General features: G+C 53.5%; 7 protein-coding genes across 7 annotated transcripts; 3 read left to right on the top strand and 4 right to left on the bottom strand.

Moving 5' to 3' along the window:
• Positions 1-3,949: 3,949 nt before the first annotated feature.
• Positions 3,950-5,941, bottom strand: J4E83_007918 (uncharacterized protein; the record flags this gene model as incomplete). The annotated part of the gene is made up of 1 exon (XM_049334816.1): positions 3,950-5,941. The coding sequence occupies one exon, from the start codon at positions 5,939-5,941 to the stop codon at positions 3,950-3,952; it is 1,992 nt and encodes a 663-aa protein (XP_049185967.1).
• A 1,038-nt stretch (positions 5,942-6,979) lies between these two features.
• J4E83_007917 (uncharacterized protein) lies at positions 6,980-7,420 on the bottom strand (the record flags this gene model as incomplete). The annotated part of the gene is made up of 2 exons (XM_049334815.1): positions 6,980-7,092; positions 7,156-7,420. The coding sequence occupies 2 exons, from the start codon at positions 7,418-7,420 to the stop codon at positions 6,980-6,982; spliced, it is 378 nt and encodes a 125-aa protein (XP_049185966.1).
• Positions 7,421-8,496: 1,076 nt separating this feature from the next.
• J4E83_007916 (uncharacterized protein) lies at positions 8,497-10,574 on the bottom strand (the record flags this gene model as incomplete). The annotated part of the gene is made up of 2 exons (XM_049334814.1): positions 8,497-8,642; positions 8,729-10,574. The coding sequence occupies 2 exons, from the start codon at positions 10,572-10,574 to the stop codon at positions 8,497-8,499; spliced, it is 1,992 nt and encodes a 663-aa protein (XP_049185965.1).
• Positions 10,575-13,135: 2,561 nt separating this feature from the next.
• On the top strand, positions 13,136-13,996 carry J4E83_007915 (uncharacterized protein; the record flags this gene model as incomplete). The annotated part of the gene is made up of 1 exon (XM_049334813.1): positions 13,136-13,996. One exon carries the CDS (start codon positions 13,136-13,138, stop codon positions 13,994-13,996), a length of 861 nt encoding a protein of 286 aa, XP_049185964.1.
• A 217-nt stretch (positions 13,997-14,213) lies between these two features.
• Positions 14,214-15,099, bottom strand: J4E83_007914 (uncharacterized protein; the record flags this gene model as incomplete). Its single annotated transcript, XM_049334812.1, has 3 exons — positions 14,214-14,523; positions 14,574-14,984; positions 15,035-15,099. The coding sequence occupies 3 exons, from the start codon at positions 15,097-15,099 to the stop codon at positions 14,214-14,216; spliced, it is 786 nt and encodes a 261-aa protein (XP_049185963.1).
• A 220-nt stretch (positions 15,100-15,319) lies between these two features.
• On the top strand, positions 15,320-17,034 carry J4E83_007913 (uncharacterized protein; the record flags this gene model as incomplete). Its single annotated transcript, XM_049334811.1, has 3 exons — positions 15,320-15,398; positions 15,551-15,858; positions 15,904-17,034. 3 exons carry the CDS (start codon positions 15,320-15,322, stop codon positions 17,032-17,034), a joined length of 1,518 nt encoding a protein of 505 aa, XP_049185962.1.
• Positions 17,035-17,490: 456 nt separating this feature from the next.
• Positions 17,491-18,477, top strand: J4E83_007912 (uncharacterized protein; the record flags this gene model as incomplete). The annotated part of the gene is made up of 1 exon (XM_049334810.1): positions 17,491-18,477. The coding sequence occupies one exon, from the start codon at positions 17,491-17,493 to the stop codon at positions 18,475-18,477; it is 987 nt and encodes a 328-aa protein (XP_049185961.1).
• Positions 18,478-20,175: the final 1,698 nt, after the last annotated feature.

Here is a 20,175-nt window from a genome sequence, read left to right as displayed (position 1 = left end):
TAGTCCACGGGTTGCTGATTTCGGTGCCGTTGCTGTCTGAATGGAACTGGGAGTACAGGATCTGATATTTAAGTAACACACATGGTGGAGTAGTTGTCTTACAACCCACAACTGCCCTCTTTCAATCATATTCGTACGAGGTTCGATGTTTGCAGCACATTACTTAGCAAGATCAGTAACCACCGTTATTAACTTACCAACCCACCAACGTACACACCCAAAGTCCCTCGCGAAAAGGCGTCAAGTTCGAGCGCGAGCCCACGAGAAGATCACACAAGCAAGATCAGTAAACATAATGCCACGGACCGAAAGCCGAGGCTAACCCAATTAGTCTGTCCAACTCCTCGCTTAGCTACCGTGCCAAAAGGGCCAATGCCTCGGACCAGAAATCTAGTACAGCGAATATAACAGACTGTATGTCTAGTATGTGCAGTTGCATGGAAAATTCGCTTGTTGCACTTACAGAGGTAACTCGCAAGGCTGACACGTCGTATTGCGCCCTCTGACGTCACACACATCCATTGACATCTTGGAAGGTAGATTACCTGGGCAGTATTCGGAACGCATCCTATCTATGGGCAGTTATGAAGCATGCGTATGTAACCGAAGGAGATACTCCACTTTGCCTGCGACAAAAGAGAAAGGTAAACCTCTAGAAGGTGTCATGTTGGTGAGTGCACTGGTGCTGGTGACATGGAGTTAACGTTAATCCCCCTTTCATTCCCACGCGTTTGCAGCGACCGGTGAGGATAGCAGTACAGTAAGCACAGGGATATATTCAGAAGATGAGGCTGAGCAGCACATTGGCGTTGCAGGATAGGCGCTCTACCTAAGTCCCTAGGCAGACCACAGCTGGGCATGAACCAAGATGCGGCCCGCTCGCTTCATCTCGGCCCCCAAGACCCAACACGCGGCGAATGCTCGAGATGCATTTTCCTACTTGGCAAATGTCTGGCGCGGCTGGGGCGCAGTCCGAGCGGGAAGTGAAAGTGTGGCGGAGTTTCAGGTCCGAGATAAGATCATAGGTAGGCAGGTAACAATCAAAACCCCATGGGCGTTCAGATGCTTTGCGATACCATCCCAATGCGACATTAGATTCACTATTCACATGCCATGTATGAAACTCCATATAGGGAAGAGCGATCGAGTGTGGATGTCGGTCCTGGGAGGATCCAGCTATTCGAAAGGTGCGAGTTAGGCGCGTGGTTATGACGTCATTGCAACCTTGGAACTGCTGCTAACCAGCGTAGGGAGTCCACGGACGCGCAAAACAGCGACTACAGCATTGATACTATTCATGAATCACGTACTAGCTCAACTAAACCGGAGAGCTTTGCCACGAGTAATGGAAATGAATCGCACGACGACGACTTCTTGCTTTTGACCCGATCCGCGGTGTTCCAGCCTCGGCGGCCGGCCAGGCGACCATTTCTGACAGGATGGCGACCCGGAGCAGTTTTGTCGCTCGTAGGAACGATTACAGTCACTATCTTCAACCTCATCGTCACGATATGGGTATGGAAGAACCCTGAAAACATCATTGAAGGAACCATCGGAACGTTGAGCATTGGCAACTGTGGACAAACAAGAAGATTGAACGTCAGAATTCATCTGCTCGTTAACATCCTCAGCACTCTACTGTTATGCGCAAGCAACTATTGCATGCAGGTCCTCAGCGCCCCCAATAGGGCAGAGCTTGACCGGGCTCATGCGCAACGAGTATGGCTGCACATCGGGGTACCAAACTTGCGCAACTTCAGACACATTGGACGCAGTAGATTAGCCGTCTGGCTTCTACTGCTTTGCACATCTGTGCCACTCCACCTGTTTTTCAATTCAGTGGTCTTCGCCAAACTTCAGGCCAACAACTACGCAGTCCTTCCTATAATAGAGGATTGGTTCCACGGGGCGCCTTATGACACTTCTAACTTTAAGAACCTGACAAAAGATATCACGGAAGAAATGGTGCTTGAGATTGACAGATATCGGCCCAATCTTTCTGATGTCGTCGATTTAAGAAAGGACGGCACGATGCCGAGATACAAGAATATCAGCACCTGGGATTGCTTTACCCAGTACGACAACCATTACGTCTCTGGAGTGGGTAACGTTTATCTGGTACAAGACTACCCCACAGTGTGGCGGAACAACACAGCGTGGCAATTGTGGCGTAACCCCAACACCTCGTATTATGTTTGGGATGACATCAATTTCCCGTCAGATCGCATAGACCGGAAATCGCCGCACAAACTCGACCTTACGCCTACAACGCAGAGACTACCCGAAATAGCCTCGCCAGAGATTTATCCATCGAACACGTGGCGCTGTCCTTCCCATGTAGTCAAAGGCTGCGATGTTCGGAGTCGCTATGAAGTGCCGCACAATCGGTCAGATTGGCAACCTTATGGCAGCCGAATCAATCATTGCATAGTCGAGCAAGTCGAGGAATTCTGCAAACTACAGTTCAGCTTCTCTATCGCACTCGCTGTCATACTTTCAAACATCGTCAAGGTGGCCTGTATAGCTGCGACGCTCTTCATCTGTGGAGACCATGCTCCTCTCGTTACGGTGGGCGATGTAGTGGCGACATATCTCGATGAGCCTGATCCGACAACCCGCAATCGCTGTCTATATTCCAGACAGCTTATCGAGTCTCTTTGGGGAAAAGAGGATACGTCCCAACAAACAGCGCGGAAATCCATTCCCCAAAGATACAATGCAAAAGAGGAGAGGTGGAGGAAGGCTCCCAGCGAGGGTAGATGGATCTGGACATACGCAACGTAAGTCAGCAGACCTTAACCCACGATCTAAGCTTAACATGCCCGGGCCAGTTATTTTGCCGTCTTCGTTTTCGGCATTCCAAGTCTTTACTATTCTCTCATGGGTATGCCCTCGGACCCACGCGAACTATGGCAAATCGGTTTTGGCACCGTAAACGGCGCCAACCTGTTCAGCTCCAACCTTCCGCTCGTAGGTAGTATCATGCTTGCAAACACACCACAAGTACTACTGTCCTACTTTTACCTAGCCTTTAACGCACTTTACACGAACATGCTTGTCGCACACGAATGGGCCTCGTATCTGAACGAGCGCAAACCCCTTCGGGTCACCTCTCCGCGTGGAGGACAGCGAGATACCCATTGGCTTAACGTGCCGTTTCGATATGCGATCCCCATGACGATTATCTCTGGCCTCTTCCACTGGCTCGCTTCCCAGAGTGTCTTCATGGTCCGCATTTCCATCACGGATCAAACGCGTCAACCTGTGAACCAGATCTCGACAGTCGGATATTCGCCAATGGCCATAATCTTGACGCTTGTCATCGCGACCATCATCGCAGGTTTCGGGGCAGTGCTCTCGTGTTTCAAATACCCTGCTGGTATTCCTCTGGCTGCAAGCTGCTCCGTGGCTATTAGCGCTGCATGCCATCCTCCTATGGTGGACCAAGATGCGAGCCTGCGGCCGGTGCAGTGGGGTGCTTCTACACATTCGGGGTGGGACAGCTATCGCCAGGAGACAGTTGGTCATTGTAGCTTCTCGAGCTTGCCAGTTGAGTTACCAATATCTGGACGGCTATATGCATAGGTTGACGAAAGTGCTTCCAAAGTTGTTCATGCGGGGACTTCAGGAAGGACAAAGGGGTTGGGTTGGGTGAGCGACGCGCTGACATCGGCCCACTTTTGCGCGTTCTGGGGCATCGCCGGACTATACCTAATTGGGCTAGCGGATGAATCACATTAATTACTGCCGACCCGCGCGAAGTTGCATCAAATCGTCTCTTCAACACCAGTTTGGTAACCCCACAGTCATCATCTTCAATTTCCCACTTCTCTGTCTTTCGCGCTCGAGCCCGAGGGGTCTTTTCGCGAGGGTACCTTGGTTGTATACATTGGGGGAGGAGATATTCGGTAACGGTGGTTTTCAATTTCCCACTCCATTATTGTGAGCGCTACGTACTACTGCGGCCATCCCGAACAATGATCTGCGAGATCTTCTCTGCTAATGCATAAATGGTGCTCTGAGGATGGCCAGGCGGCAGGAATGGAAAAATACTGGCGTCCACAACACGAAGCCCATCTACCCCAAAAACCTTGGCCTCAGAGTCGACGACGTCCATCTCATCAACTCGCTCGCGAACACCATCTTTGAGTACGCTCTTACCCATTCGGCAGGTCGAAGAGGCGTGCCATACTGTGATCGCGCTGTCTCGGATGACTGCGAGAATCTGTTCGTCGCTGTCCTTGTCGAGGCCTGGGTACGCTTCACTACCCATGTATTCCAGTTGTGCTGCGACGTCCTTTGTCGCAAAGACTTCGCGCATCCTACGGTACCAGGCGATAGCGAGCTCTTGATCGGCTGGATCCGACAGCCAGTTCGGGTTGATGGCCGGTGCAGCGAGCGGATTCGCCGATTTGAGTGTAATGTTGCCTCGAGACAGCGGTGCCACCATGGCTCCAAGGATACTGACATACTTCTTGCCGTTCAGAGGTTGTTGCGCCAGGGGATAACGGAAATTCCCTGCGTACGCGTCGGCAGCGATGTATTCCACCTCGGGCCAGTCGTCAGGAAAGGTTTGCAGGGCATCCAGTGTGCTTTGGCTGAGTTTGTCGCGGATTCCTTCCACCTTCGACAGTTTTTCCCAGCCCAATATGTCGGCCGCATAGGTGAGTAGACCCTTGGCTTTCGTTGTGTACTCAACAAGCGCATTGACCAATTCCAGAGGTCTGAGAAGTATGGAACCTACAGTCTTGAACTTGACGGAGTATGAAGGACCAAATAGAACGTGATCCCACATGTTCTGACCAACACCTGGGGCTGAAACGATCTGGTCAATACCATGCTCTGAAAGCTGATCAGTCGGACCAACGCCCGAGAGCATGAGGAGTTGAGGAGACTGGAGCGTTCCAGCACTCACGATCACCTCGCGACGAGCCTTAATGGTATACTTTGTCAAGCCAACAAGGGCTGACACCTCGACCCCATCTGCTTTAGGCCTGGCAGAAGATTTGTCGAACAAGATTCGCCGCGCTTGTGTATGGGTAAATACCTTGAGATTGCGTGAGGCCTCGGAATTGGCTTGTACGGCGTGTATATAAGCAACCGACGAGCTTCGCGTCTGGTCGCGGGACCGAATGGTACTCTGCGACCATTGGTACCCGAGCAACTTCCCGTTGTTGAAGTCAGTGTTTTCCTGGATACCGAAGGCCTTGAAAGCCTTCTCGAGGTATGACGCCCAGATCGAGATCCAATTTCCGTAGCCAACCTGCACAGGCCCACCGCTATTTGAAAAGCTGGACGCATCGTAAGTGGTCGTGATGTTGTCAAGCGACCGCTCTCCAGGGGCAGTGAAGGTCACTGCTTTGTTGAAGAATGGGGTAAGGTTTGCCATGGTATAGCTCTGGTCATCAACAGCATCCGCCCACATCTGGTAGCTTGCCGTGGTCCCGCGATGGTAAACCATGAAGTTCAAGGCACTGCTCCCACCCAAGCATTTGCCGCGAGCATAGTGGATTCGGCGATTGTTCAGCTGCGGTTGTGGCTCCGTGGCGAAACCCCAGTCTGTCGTCGGTACCATGTCGGCGAGGCTCGCTCCGACTCCAAAGAAGGATCCTGCTGGTGTGGTGCCCAAGACCGGCTTCGCGATCTCGTAAAAGCCTCCAGCTTCGATTATAGCAACGCTGAATCCTGCCTCGGCTAGTCTTACGCCAACTCCAGCACCCGCCGTTCCTCCTCCAACGACGACATAGTCGAAGGTTTGCTCGCCGCCTAGTGTTCCGCCGATAGCACCAAGTGTACCATCAATCAGTCCATCTCCCTGAAGAGTTGATCCAATGGTTTCGAGAATGGGGTCGAGAATGGGGTTGCCGGTTTGTGCAAGTGTTGATGCGACAAGGGAAAACAAGGCTGCCCGTCGTGTAAGAAGTCGCGAAAGCGGCGCCATGGTAGTGGAATGAAAGAACCCCTCCGCGGACACAATGGTCTATGGGGGGACCAGTTATTAACATTTTACCCACATTTGACGTGCGCCATCTGCGTTCTCTAGTCGTTCGGCCGTGCATCAAACTCAATTTTTACTGTCGACTAGGCAAAGCGAGTTGTTGTACGGTCACCCTCGGCGTTGTGAGCAGCGAGTCACGCTGATTCTCCCCTTGACCCATGTGCGAATCAGGGCCGTCCCTAGCGCGTGCTTTATTCTCGCAAGCGCCATACAGCTAGAAGCGGGCTCCATGTCTATCGCATGGAGAAATACACGACTATAAGGGAGATTTGTTCATGGAAACATTGGAAAGACGTGCAGCGAATGTGTCTAATTACTCTTCATGATGCCATATGTTATCTCCATGCGCGCATTTCACTCGCGAACCTGGGTGGCAAGATCGACACCTAGGCTCTATCACGTGTGCGTCCCGAGGCTCTTGACGATCGCTTTTCGTCGATCTTTCTACAGAGTTGCCTTAGTCGGCAGTGCTAAGACGCCGTCCACTTCTAAAGCTAGAACTACCTCTTCGGCCCACTTGCAAGTTGAACGAACCGAAACAGACATTATGTCGGCCCGCCTCCGAGGTTTTGCGCATCATCGAGCATCGCCTAACCATGCCTAGTAAGTCCAGGAGACAAATTATATTGTTCACCTCAGGCTTGAGGGAAGTCGCTACTCGCAATCATACCGTAAGTACACCTGGGCAACCTCAATAAGCAGCCCGCACTAGGACCAGTCCGCAGTCCGCAGTCCGCAGTCAAAGTCAAAAGCGCAGTTATCTGATACGAGGGAAAATCTAAACAGATCTGCGGACTACAGTAACACAAGAGCATGCAAAGTAGGCGAACTAACGTTGATGTAGAGTGTTCTGATCTTCCCCAGGTTGACGTGCAATCTATTCTTTCTCAACTTCTGCCAACGTACTTCTACTCAATACGACTTCTTATGTCCCCCATCTTCTCCGCCTTCCAACGCATACCCGAAATAGCCATCGCCAATCTAAGCGACACGAGCGTTAACAGGAATAACAGCATGCCCACTCCTTGGAACCTCGCCCTCTCCATACACAACCTGCTGGTTCGGCTTCTCGATAGTCTGATGAACCTTCATAGCTACAATCACATCGCACATTAGCCTCAACTCCTTTCATCCATCTTCGTGCGACGAAAACTTACTCAGACCATCGCGCTGGGGCTCAAGCGTGAAAGTGTCGGGTGTGCATTGCACGCCGTAGACCTGGCCCTTTTCAACCCAGGTGCACTTTGACTCGAGACCATCGGGGTATTCCTCGTCGACGTAGACGGCGGTGATTTCGAAGGATACGACTTGTTGGCTGACGTCTTTGTAAGAGCGGGTTACGTTCCAGGCGGCTTGGATGGGGTTGCTGGCGCTGACTGCGGCCGCAAGGGCGAGGGTGATGGCGGGGAGGGTGAAGTGCATTTTGGCGGTTGGAATGGGTTTGTTGGTTTGGTGGTAGGAGTTGGGTGAGTTGGTTCGGACTTGAGATGGAAGCGTGGGTGGATGGCGATGTAGTGAGGATGTTGTGGTTATATATTACAACACCTCGTATTCCGACGTCAGAAGTATCCACGTTACTTCGTAACCTCAACGTCGAGCTCGGTGGTATGTGCGTTGTGTTGACTAACGGGCTGGCGATACGAAGACATGGTGGGATGGGTACATGGGTATCATTGTCAAGAGACGGTGAGGGTGCGTGTTCATACTTGGCACCTAGGAGATGGCGGTCAGATCGATTAGTCCTTTGGAAGCAATGGACAATGTTAATCGAGCCCTTCGGCGAACACCAAAGAACCTGACGTGCAGCTGCAACAGATCTCTTGATGACTGGCATTGTCCGACCATTTCAAGAAAGTAAGCGACGCCATCATCACAGCTAAGCATTCGCGGAAGATACGGGTGTTGCGGGGACCTGCAGGGAGCGTTATTCCCCTCATACACATACGGTAAAGTGCGAAACATATCTGCTCATCGGATTAGTGATCAGACCCAGGCTTGATCCTTTAAATAGGACTTGTTATAGTAGCCGGCCCGATAGAACGAATGATTACTCCAGAGGGTCTCTCCCGATGTCCTAATAGTAGGTCGGTCCACGGCTTAAGAGACGTTCCGGGTGCCGTATCCCGACCCACTTACACACGCCACTCCCGTGACGCCACATGGCGGTGACAGCACCTTCTACTCTTCTGCAAACTCCAATGCATTGAATCGTGGTTTCTGAACATGAGATACCGGTCGTCCTTAGCAAAGTCGCGTATAAAAGATATTGTCTGATTTCGTTTCTAAACATAGTATCTACACGAATAAGTCTACACAGCAATAGCCACAAGAAGAACAAACACATATGGACTTCCCCCCATCCACCGCCAGCTCAGCCTCCTACCTAAAGCCTCAACTCCCACAGGCTCTCCTCATCGCCTTTGCCGCTACTCTTTCTAGCACCAGCAACCATAGTCATCTCCGGCTCTTTAGTCGTCAATGTCGAAGTCGGAGTTGGTTTAACCACCGTCGGGGCAGGCCAGTTGAATCCCGAAGACCAAGCCTTCGACGAAGTAGTCATCGATGCGGTACTCGAAAGAGTAGAGGAAGTAGTCATCGATGCAGTGCTCGAGCGAGGGGGCCAGTTGAACCCAGAAGACCAAGCCTTAGACGAAGTAGTAGTCTTCGACGAGGCAGAAGCAGGCGCAGTGCTCGAAGGCTTCGGCCAATTAAACCCGGAACTCCAAGCACTTGAGCTCGTGCCATACCACTTCTCATCCACATTAACAGACACCTCCCGACCCTCCCTCGCTTCGATCTTCTGCCCCTCCTTCTCGGGCCCCACGTAATCCATCTGATAATCGCGCTGCGCACCAGCTTCATCCGCACCCAACAGCGCCGCCGAGTACGCCAGATACCACGTGCGACTCGCGCCGCCATCAAGCTGCTCGTTGAAATTGGGGTTGGCGAAGAAATCGTACGAAGCTTGTGGGTCGAAGAGCGCTTGGTTGGCTTTGAGGATGCTCTTCCATCCGCCTTGAACTTGCTCGGCGCGGCCGTTGCTGAAGTACGTGTCCCATTCTTCTTGGACGAATTGCTTACGACGAGTGTACGCGGAGGAGGGGTTGAGCGGGATCATGTGGATGCCCTCGATGTATTCGATATTCCCGCCAAAGTACGTGGTGTGGTCAATCTTGTTCTCGAAGAGGATGCCGGTTGCTTTGTTCTTAATGAAGCCAGTGGGTTGGTTCTTGTTGTCGGTTTCCATGAGAAAGTAGTTCTTGATACTACGCGCTTGGACAGCGAGTTGCAGATTTCCTCGTGCCTCCATATTCGCGTCTTGGATGATTCGGCCCCACATCTTGAGTGCATAGGTGGCGAAAGTGTCTTCCGAGGTGGATTCTTGGTCTTTGCCGTCGCCGGATTCGTAGAGGCCCTTTGCCCAGGAGTGACCGTGGAACCAGTCGAAGGAGCGCTGGAAGGGGAATTCCGAGTCACTTACGGGGTTTGCAAAGTCGCGGACTAGGTTGTTGACCCAGGCTTTGTTGCTACCTTCGCCGAGCCATGTAGGGTCGAGATGGCCGATGACGGCAGCGGTGTAAACGAAGTACCCGTAGTGGAAGTGATGATCATTGTATAGCGTGTTTCCAAAGTCCAGACCAAGATTTCCGGAGTAGCTGGCGCGTGACACGACACCCTTCCAGACCTGATCGTAGACAAGTGGCTCGGGCTGCGTGTTGTTGACGAAAACGTTGAAAGCGTCCTTGAGGCGACCTAACCCAGCGGAGGCGTATTGGCTGTTGCCCGTCATGGTGTTCATTGTGTAGATGATGGCAGCAAACTTGGCCAGTCCTTTGCCGGAGTAGTACATGCTGTTCAGTGAGGTCTGCGGAATCATGTTCTGGCTTAGCTCAGTTATGCCAGCTTGGTTGATGAGCGCGAGGGCTTGGGCGTTCAGATTGATGTTCTCCGAGCCTCCAGCTGCGCTGGGGTTCTTGGCCCATGGGGCAAAACCAATACTGTCGGGCAGATCGTTCTCCACCATTGTCATCTTGTCGGAAACAATAGCTCGTGCAAAGCCCTTCGTCGTGGTGACTAGTGTGATGTCTTTCAAGGCGGCCGCAGTTTGTTGGTCGAACGACTCGACATGATGAGGTAGCGCGTACATCAGCAACGGCCGCTCCGTTGCACCGCCTTTGGCCCAACTTATTGTATAACTCCCGAAAGCCCCGTTGACGTTCCCGGATATAGTGCCATTGACTGAGTATACACCGGCGCTATTGTCAAATATGCCCTCTACTGCCGTGCCTGATGGATTCTTCGTGACTTGGATCTTACCGACAAAATCGGAAGGGCCGGTGATGGTCTCACTATTCTCTAACACGAAGGGAGGTGTACCAACAGACCCGTCCGAAGTGGCATAGAGAAGCCAGTGCGACCCATCGTTGAGTACGATCCGATACTTGTGCGTGATACCATTGATCAGCGCAACGTATTCCAGGGACAAGAAGAAAACAGTGGTCTTGATGACTGGTGTCGCTCTGTCGTAAACGGCTGTCATCATGCCCATGCCCTGAACAACAGGAAGAGACATCATGATGCGGGTACCCTGGAGGTTGTTTGGTCGCAAGTTCACATATGTGGAGAAGGCCCCCAAACGTGAAAGGGAGAGATATGTATCCGCCTTTAGTTCTTTTGCGGACAGTATGATGTGTTGGATACCGAGCGGTGAGATGAAAAATCGAGTGTCATTAGCATTTGGAACAAAAGCAAATCTGTCCCGAGTTGTGTGACTAATGGCAATACCTGAGATGGGTAGAAGTTCATGTCAGTATGCGCCTGACATCTGCGTATGTTTTTACGTACCGTTTGGACCACCATCGTTTCGGCGAGCCCACGAGAGAGAGTAAGGGTGTGTCCAGGTCGGGAAAGATTGGCTACCAAGGAAGAAGTTGGCATAAAACTTGTTCGTCTGGGCCGGCACGTCTCTGTCGTCGATGTTCTGTCTCTGAACGGGGTGGTCTTGTCTGGAAGGGATAGCCGACGGAATCACTGCGCTCGCAATAGATTGGAAGATGTTTGACGAAGCTGGATTGAAGGGCGCTGTGGGACCAGGCTCAAGAGGCGTTTCATCGGGACACAGTGGCTTGGTGGCTGTTGTAGTGCCTGGGCCATCGACTGGATCCTTCGTGAAACCACCTGAAGGCAGGCCCGTCAAAAAGCTCTAGTCATCGTCAGATTCTACGTTTTGAACCCGTTCTGTGAGATTGTAACGTACACCGGTATTGGATGGTTCTACAGTGGGAGAGGCCGACTGCAGCGACGTAATAGCTGTGCTATAACTTGTAGTGACCGAAACGTCTGTCAAAGTGATCTCGCGAGCCGCAACTTTGGCTGGCCCTCTTCTTACTTCTCCTACCGCGGGCAGGCTGCGAACGGAAGAGGAAAGATAAAACAAGGCCAGAAGGAAAGGTGTCAGCTTCGCCATGCTGACAGCTAGAAGCGTATAAGTGCACGAGAAGTTAAGACAGGGATAGTAATCCAGAGAAGGTCAGGTACGTGATAGTCCTTGGATCGTGTATGTGATGAAGGAATGTGTCGAGTGATGGACAGTGACCCGGTAAAGATTGCCTTGCTGCAGGGCACGGCGAGCTATATAACCTGGGAAAGCAAGCCATGAGTTACAGTACCGTAGCGTTAATTACCGGGGGATGGCCATCCATATTCAGTATAGGAAGGTCGGTTTGTCCATCTAAGACATCGACCTAAGACGTAAAGGGTGGATACTCCAAACGCGGGGAGATTGCCCAAGTAAGTTCCTCGGAAAGTACATGCACTCGCCTGGTAGCACATACGGCTCTCGGGTACCTGAAGCCTCACCCCCGCCAAAGGTCTCGCGACCAGCTCATCGGATGCTCGAGCGCACAAATCGACCGTGGCGCCCGGGTGGTCCCATAATGCTTTGACTAGTAACCCTTAACATATGGCGATATACGTTCTTGCCTCAGACAATGGATCTGTGGAGTTGTGGTCGTCGATGAAAATAGGGCAGGCTGTACGGCTCAGAAGCGGTAAGAGTACACACACCGAGAAGCTACACGTTTGTCAGTAGATGCATACAGTATAGTTTCCATAAGTGTGGTATCGTAGATCCTTCGCATGACCAAACAACGTGCCCCTAACAGTTCCAGGCCTATTCGAGGGTTGCTAAGGAAGAGCTAGAGCTCGGCGCAGATCTCCTAAAGCGTTTGTGGGTGGTTCCGAATGATAGCAAGGTGCGCGCGAGGCTGACTGCTCCGACGGTAGACGTAAGACCATATATTCTTGGTAGAGGAGAAGAGGGATGGGAAGGCTGCACCTGACCTGCGTGTTTGACACAGTATTTCCCAACTCGGTGTGGTGCTTCAGCCGCATGATCATCGGAGCGAGGTATGCTGCTTGAGATGTGTGTAGAGGATGATATAGAAATTTGACCTCTTGCCAAGTAAAGTGGCGGTGCTACTTTGATTTCTCTAGTTGGGTTCAATTCGTCCAAGATGTTTAGCATCGTCGCAGCACGCTCGTGATGTAATCCTTGGTCCGGCTCGACATACCCAACAAATGCAGATGCTGCGGACATGGATAGGAAATTACCGGGCGCAAGAAGCGTCGAACACGAGATCTCAGACTACCGAAGCCAGCGCCGGGGTCTCGGTTGTCGGTCTCGAGACCTCGGTGGGACACGCGCCATCCGTCCCTGTGGGGATTTCTGCAGTGTGACAAGCGCACATGGTGGAGAGACGAGGCTGGTGTGCACTCATGGATATCTGGAAAGGCTTCCCCCGATGTTGCGCACGCGTTTCAGGCTTTCGCATGATGTGTGGCAAAGCCATGATGGCAGAATGGTGCAGATTGGTGATGCACAGAAGGGTGGCGAAGATCACATGCAAGAAACACATCGGAGATGCTGCCCCTTAGCCCCGTTGAGATGCACGGCCACATTGACGTCATGAGCATCGACGCCACTTCCTTCTCCAAACGATGTCAGTACATCCACATGCACTGTAACAACCTTCAATCTACTCACCTATAAGCTCTACTACCTCAAATTCAAGATATCGTCTCCAGAAAAGTACCAAGAACCTCCCTCAAAGCTTCATACGACCTACACCCCCCACAATGGCTTCATCACATCCCAACGAGCCACCACCCAGCTACGAAGCCGCCATCTTCGACGCCGAACCCTCCCAAGGCATCCACCGTGTCTCCACCGACGGCCCTGCAGCCCGCACCGAACGCAATGGCATCCCGCCCGAACGCCGCCGCTCCATGGAAGACGAGATGCGCGCGCTCCCTGATGGTTGGGTCCGTAGTTTCGACCCAGAGACCTCGCACCAATTCTTCGTCGACACCAAAGCCGATCCTCCACGTAGCATATGGACGCACCCCTACGACGACGAGCAGTACCTCAACACTTTAACTCCCGAAGAGCGCAAGAAGCACACGCGCATGCACCGCACCATGACACTAGAGGACCTTACAGCCGAGGACTCCGATGCCGAAGACCAACTCCCTCCACGGCCTACATCGAAGGGTAAAGGTGCTGCGGCGCCTGGAGAACCGACTGGGATACATAAGTTTTCGAGGAAGCTAAAGGACAAGATCACGGGTCAGACGCATGAGCAGCGTGAACAGTCTCGATCTCAGCGGGCGGAGCAGGAACGGCAGGCGTATCTTCAACATCTGCGTACAAGACAGGCTCTAATACGTGCTATGGAGACGGGGCAGCCGCAGTTGCTGGGCAAGGACCGTCAGGGTAGAGATGTTTATATCGAGCCGCCTCATGGACCGTATGCTCCGAGGGGAGCTTATGGATATAATCCGTATGGTGCACGCCAGTTTGGCAATCCTGGTGTGAGGTATATGCGTCCTGCTGGGCCGTACGGTAGACCGTATGGATATGGTTATGGCGGTGGTGCTGGTCTGCCCATTGCAGCTGGTTTCCTTGGTGGCGCTATGCTGGGTGGTGCGTTGTTCTAGTGACGGAAAGCATGGAGACTTTGACGAGTTTCCTCTTTTGTACATGAAATATCCCTAGTAACGATTAACGAATAACAATGATTGCATCATCATCTCTCTGCTCGCGAATAAGCATGTAGTCTATAATGGTATAGTCCAAATTGCTGAGGCGAAAACATGGGGTATCATATGGCAACTCCTAGCCTAACTTCAAATCACATTCTTGACCACTTCTCGATCACCTCAACCCAGATATATCTCTCGACATGGAAGTAACACGATCCTCAAGTTCTTTCTTCTTCTTCTCAAGTTGACGCGTCTCCTCTTCTTCTCGCCGAAGGTCTTCCTCAGTCAGCACGACTACTGGCTCGGGCTCCTCTTCAAGCTCATCCATGTCCTCCTCCGCGTAGTCACCTCGCGAACGATTCAGCTTGCCGAGCTGGGCTTGTTGTTCGGCAAGTCGGTTTTCGTAGTATTCTAGCGAGGCAGAGACTTGGGCGTGTCGTTGGCGCATGGCTGCGATTTTGTCATGGACGCCTGGTATGGGGCTGTCTTTGGTCAGTTGAGGATCGCATGTCTGACGTTGATTGAGACGTACTAGACTCCAAGAAGCTTCTCGGCGCCTTCTAACAAAGATTCTACGTCAATCTCGTTCTTGTTGCTGCCGTTGTACATTCTGTAGCCGAGACCTGAGCCTGCTCCGCCTCCACCGCCTCGACGTATCCTCTCTACTAGCTCATTGCCGAGAACTGCTGCTACAGCCGTGTTGCGCCTTGGTGCTCTTACGGCATTCGCGCCGCCGCCGCCTGTGCTGGTGCTACCGCCTCCATTGGGGTTGAAGATGGTGTTGCGCCTGTTGGTAGACGGAGCTGGTTCAGCATGCTTCGGGGCTGCGGGTGGCGGAGGAACGGAGAATAGCGCGCGTTCGTGAAGTTCGGTGTCGCGAATCAAGCTCGTGATATCGTGGTTTTGCAGTAACGCGTTGGTGAATATCTTGGGCGGGGCGAACCTGGGGGTGTTCAGTCGGAAGCTATCGAGGGTGAAGGACGGGAGACCCACGGCAACTCTGCAATCGACGCTGCGCAGAGCGAGATCTGCTCTAGGTGTGCATCCAGAAGTGCCATGGTGCACACAAACTGTACACAGAAAGTATGCTGGGGTGACGCGGGGGTCAACAAGGCGCGTCGGTGCTCGATAACTATTCCCCGATGTTCCGCCGCGCTGGCGTCAGTGAAGCTGGGAGCTCAACCTCCGCAAAGCATCAACACCACCCTCACCACCCACCACTACCTCAATAAACACCGCACCTTCCGTCCCCCCACCTACACGTCAAGAGCGACCATCATGGCGGACAGCATGGAAGGCGTCGTCGTCGAGGGCGAGCAGCCCAAAACCGAGAACGTCGAGCAGAAGGCGATTGCTGGTAAGTCATCAACATGCCTTTTACCTCAAAGTGCCCTTGTACCAACTGCACCACCTCGTGGCCGGTCCGCAAGATGTGCCCCAATCACATCATCGCCACCGAGGTCGCGGCGTGCAAGTATCTGTACCAGCGTGCTGATCCGACGACGACAGACATCCGCAGCAACTTTGTGCTCCTCGAGCGAGCCGTCGCCCAGTTCGATACCCGCTTCACCCTGCGCGCCCTCCGCTCCATATCGTCGCTGCGAAAGAGGCTCACCGACCGCGTGCTATGCTCCGTCATCATCCTGACGTACTCGCCCAACAACGCCACGGCGCGCAACTTCATCGAGTACATTGGCATGGACGGCGAGGCGATACAGAGCGTCGTCTCCCAGTACAAGGAGGAGGTGCAACTTAACAAGAACAACACCAAGGAGCCCCTGCCCGAGGTGGACGTATACATAGCCATTCTGATACAGGTATGTCTGGTGACGGCAGCAATGGTTCATATCTAACGGGTGCAGGTATATCTCTACGATCAGAAGGAGTTTGAAGAGGGTGCCGAGTTCGCCGAGACGCTGGTAGACAAGATCCGAGAGCTCAACAGGCGGACGCTGGACTCGTTAGCAGCCAAGGCCTACTTCTACTTCTCCCTCTTCCACGAGGAGATGGACCCGAAGCCCCCGTCCAAGCAGTCGCCCGTCATCAACATCCGCGGAAAGCTGCTCGCCGCTCTCCGAAGCGCCGTGCTCAGGAAAGACCCCGACACGCAGGCGTCCGTCACCACCCTGCTGCTCCGAAACTACCTCTCGACCGCCGACATCACACAAGCCGATCTCCTCGTTGCGCAGACACAATTCCCACCAAACGCCCCCAACAACCAGGTCGCAAGGTACCTGTACTACCTTGGTCGCATACGGGCTATCCAGCTGTCTTACACTGAGGCACATGAGCACTTGATCAGCGCCACCCGCAAGTCGCCCTCTGCCCACTGCGCAACTGGCTTCTACCAGGCCTCAATGAAGCTCCTGGTAGTCGTTGAGCTGCTGATGGGTGATATTCCCGAGCGCGACGTCTTCAGCCAGCCCCGTTTGGAGCGTGCCATGGAGCCCTACTTCCGCCTGGTCCAGGCAGTCCGTGTGGGTGACCTACAGGGCTTCCTCAAGGTTGTGCAGACATCCTCATCCGTCTTCCACCGCGACGGCACCTACACCCTCATCCTTCGCCTTCGCCAGAACGTCATCAAGACCGGTATCCGCATGCTGTCGCTTTCATACTCGCGCATCTCGCTCCGCGACATTTGCATTCGCCTTGGCCTCGAGAGCGAGGAGTCCGCCGAGTACATTGTTGCCAAGGCTATCCGCGACGGAGTCATAGAGGCTTCAATTGATCACGAGAAGGGTTTCATGCAGACCAAGGTCGCTGGCGACATCTATGCAACCCGCGAGCCTGGTGAGGCATTCCACGAGCGCATCCGGGCGTGCTTGACCCTGCACGACGAGTGCGTCAAGGCCATGCGCTACCCCATGAACCAACATCGTCTGGAGCTCAAGAACGCCCAGGAGGCACGCGAGAGAGAACGCGAGTTGGCCAAGGAGATTCAAGATGGCGACATTGACGAGGACGATGCGGCTGGAGACTTTGAAGGCTTGTAGAGGCATTACAGCTTGGACGATCATTCCGTGAGCGTGTAAGATAGCCGTATGTGGGCTGGCATTGATAGAAGTTCCCGACAATGTGGGACGAACATCTCAATGATGCATGAATAGACCAGATCCGAGACGTCATGACACGCTATGGAATCCCCAGTGACATGTGACAGTGCAGATGCTACAAGAGTCGCTAATCTGACGGACGGATCCATGCAGCGCATCCACGCGAGTGCTAGGCCAGTTGCAGCAAGATTCCATGAAAGGTCCCCGCAGCTTGATCCAAGGCCCAACGCTCGCGGCCCCACAGCAGCTCAGCTTCCCAACGTCACCACGCGATTGCCCGCGCGTCTCCTCGCCGTTTGATCATCCCACCATGTTTCACTGCCGCAGCCATGTAAGTCGTATCCCACAGAGTAACGCGCCCCTCCACACGCCTTCCCAGCCGCGAACGCGTCCCTAATGGCGTCCCTCAGGATTGACGTACCCCGGCGACTCCGGCGCGCCATCCTCCTCAACGACCTCGCCCTCGTCCAACGCATCATCCGCAACAACCACAAGTACCTGCGCAACCCGGACTTTGACGACCGCTCCAACACGTCCCTGCACCTCGCGGCTAAACATGGCTTCACGACCATTGCCGAGTTCCTCGTCGACGCCGGCCATGAAGACGGCATGATCAGCAGGAACAACGATTGGGAAACCCCCCTCATGCTTGCGGCTTCGGCGGGCAAGGAGGAGTGCGGCGTTTACCTCGCTAAACGCTTTCCTGAGGCTGTGGACTGGAAGAATAAATCTGGGCTCGATGCTCTCATGCTGGCGTGTCAGTCGGGCGCGGGGACGCTGCATCTCATTCCCACGTTGATACTCCACGGACCGAATCTACTCTCCGCGAGCGATCTACAAGGCAATACAGCGCTACACCATGCGTCTGCGGCGGGTGAATTGAAGGCCCTGAGGATGTTACTGCAGTACGGCGCGAATCCGCTGGCGAGCAATAGTTACAGTTGGACACCGGTTCATTACTCCGCTACCAGCGCCGCAGAAGCGTATTTCAAAACCCTCATCATCGAGTTTGAGAAGAAGAAGGCGGAGGGGAAACGGGCGGTTAAAGAGAGGGAACGCCAACGTACCGCGGGTGTCAGGCTGGTTACTGATACCGAGGGGCTGGGCAGTCCGGGTGGCGTGGTTATGCAGGGGAGTGCTGCGACGGCGGCGGGTGGTGGTGGTGGTGGAGGCGGTGGAGTGGAAAGACAGAGTTTGGAGAGACAGAGTATGGATAGACAGCGCGCGAGGGATGATGCGGCCATTGCGGGACTCCCGGCACCGGGCGTGATGGATTGGAGTCCGGTGGAGAGGAGGAGGGCTATGACGCCTACGGAGGGGAGGGGTTGGACGTTCACGCCGGATGGGTTTAGGCCGAGGGCGGAGACGGGGGAGAGTATTTAGGGGTATATTGGCTTTGAGCTTTGGCGTTGAGTATAAGCATCCATCAAGGAGCATTGGTGTGGACATATTGTGCTATGGCGTTGTAGGCATGTGGTGTTGGTATTTGTACGATCAAGTTTATTCATTCTTATCTCTACCCAACACCTTTGGTCTTTCCTGCGCGTTGCGAAACCTGCGTTTCCTAACGCTATGTCCTCTAAACACTCTGAGTTCACAAGTCTGCGGAACAGAATCAGGCATAGTACGGCCGAAGCAAACCGACCCTATCGAGGAACAGCCCCATCCCTTCTCTATCCCCTCCTCCAACCCCCTCCTCATTTCTATCCCCTCCTCCAAGTCTCCGCCCCATCACACGCCCTCACCCCCCTCCCATCTCCTCCTCTCCTCTCCCATGCCCTCCTCGCCGCTCCTGCATCTCCTACCCAACATCCATTCATCCCACTCGCCCCACCACCGTTCCCATTCCCCTCTCTACCCCCCTCACCACTCCCACTCCCATCCCCACCATTCTCATTCTCATCCCTAAAAACATTCCTCCACCCCCCACACCCCACCTTCGCATCCGCATTTCCCATCCTCTCCCTCCCTTCCAACCACCGACAGGCCGGCCAGTGATACGTGCTGTATTCTTTCCCGTAGAAACGCTCGTGGACACAGCCTGCACACTTGTGCTGGTAGATGAGTGCGTCGAAGAGTTGAGTTGGGTACTGGCCTGGTTGGGTGGAGAGACCGGGGGGACGGGTCGGGGCCTTGTATGTGTGTTCACTAGGTATGATCGGTTGGTTTGATGGTGATGGTTGTTGTTGTTGTTGGAGAGTTGGCTGTAGAGTTGGCTGAAGAGTTGGCTGGGGATACTGAACTGGAGGTAGAGGGCGAGACGGAATCTGCTGTGTGGGTGGTAGAGTCGGTGTCGGACAAGTGAGTTGTGGTATGTATGAACCTGGGCGCAGAAGGTGGGATGGTACCTGGCGGGTGGGTGGCGGGGGCGCTGGGTAGCTTGTTTGTGGACTGAAAAGATGTGGATGCGTGCGGATAGTCGGCGGTGGTGGCGGTAGTAGCGGTGTCTCGAGAACAAGAAATGGCTCTCTGGATGCCACCATGGTGGGTGCGTGGGTAGTGTAATGTCTTGTATGGCTGCGTTAAGAGCGTGTTTGATACGAGTTGCTTGAGGAAGAAACGATAGCTTGAAGATGTGGTTGGATGATGAAGTTTTTCGCTGAATGGGGGATGCATATTGAGATAGCATTCTGCGTCATTGTGCTTTCCTGCTGTTTCCAGTTACGCGCGGTAGCGAAGGAAGGCTTGGTTCGATATCAGCGAGGTAGGTAGAGACAATATAACGGAAACTGCAATGAGTGCCATCTCAGTGGTCAGTTATCCAAAGGATACGTCAGATCCAGAATAGCAGAATCGCACACGTGGATCAGATGATGGTTCTCTCGGTACTTGCAGGCTGGATTGGTGACAGCAGCCTCCTGATTCGCCGCCGCGAGTACAATTCTCACTGTGGGGAGTTTGTCGTTGTCGCCTTACCAAGGTTCGCGTAGAAGCTACTCGCGATTCTCTGTGCAGCCATGATCAGCAGACCAAAGGTGATTAGGAAACGAGCATCGTTGTACACGCCACATCGAGAAGTTGCGTTGTTCGCGAATGTATCGTGCATCTGGCACAGAAAGCCGTGTCGACAGATATCAACGA

The sequence above is a fragment of the Alternaria metachromatica genome (genome assembly GCF_023757995.1).
Source record: "Alternaria metachromatica strain BMP 0045 chromosome Unknown scaffold_21, whole genome shotgun sequence".
In the NCBI taxonomy this organism is placed as follows: Eukaryota; Fungi; Ascomycota; class Dothideomycetes; order Pleosporales; family Pleosporaceae; genus Alternaria; species Alternaria metachromatica.
This window is presented reverse-complemented; position numbering and strand designations above follow the sequence as displayed.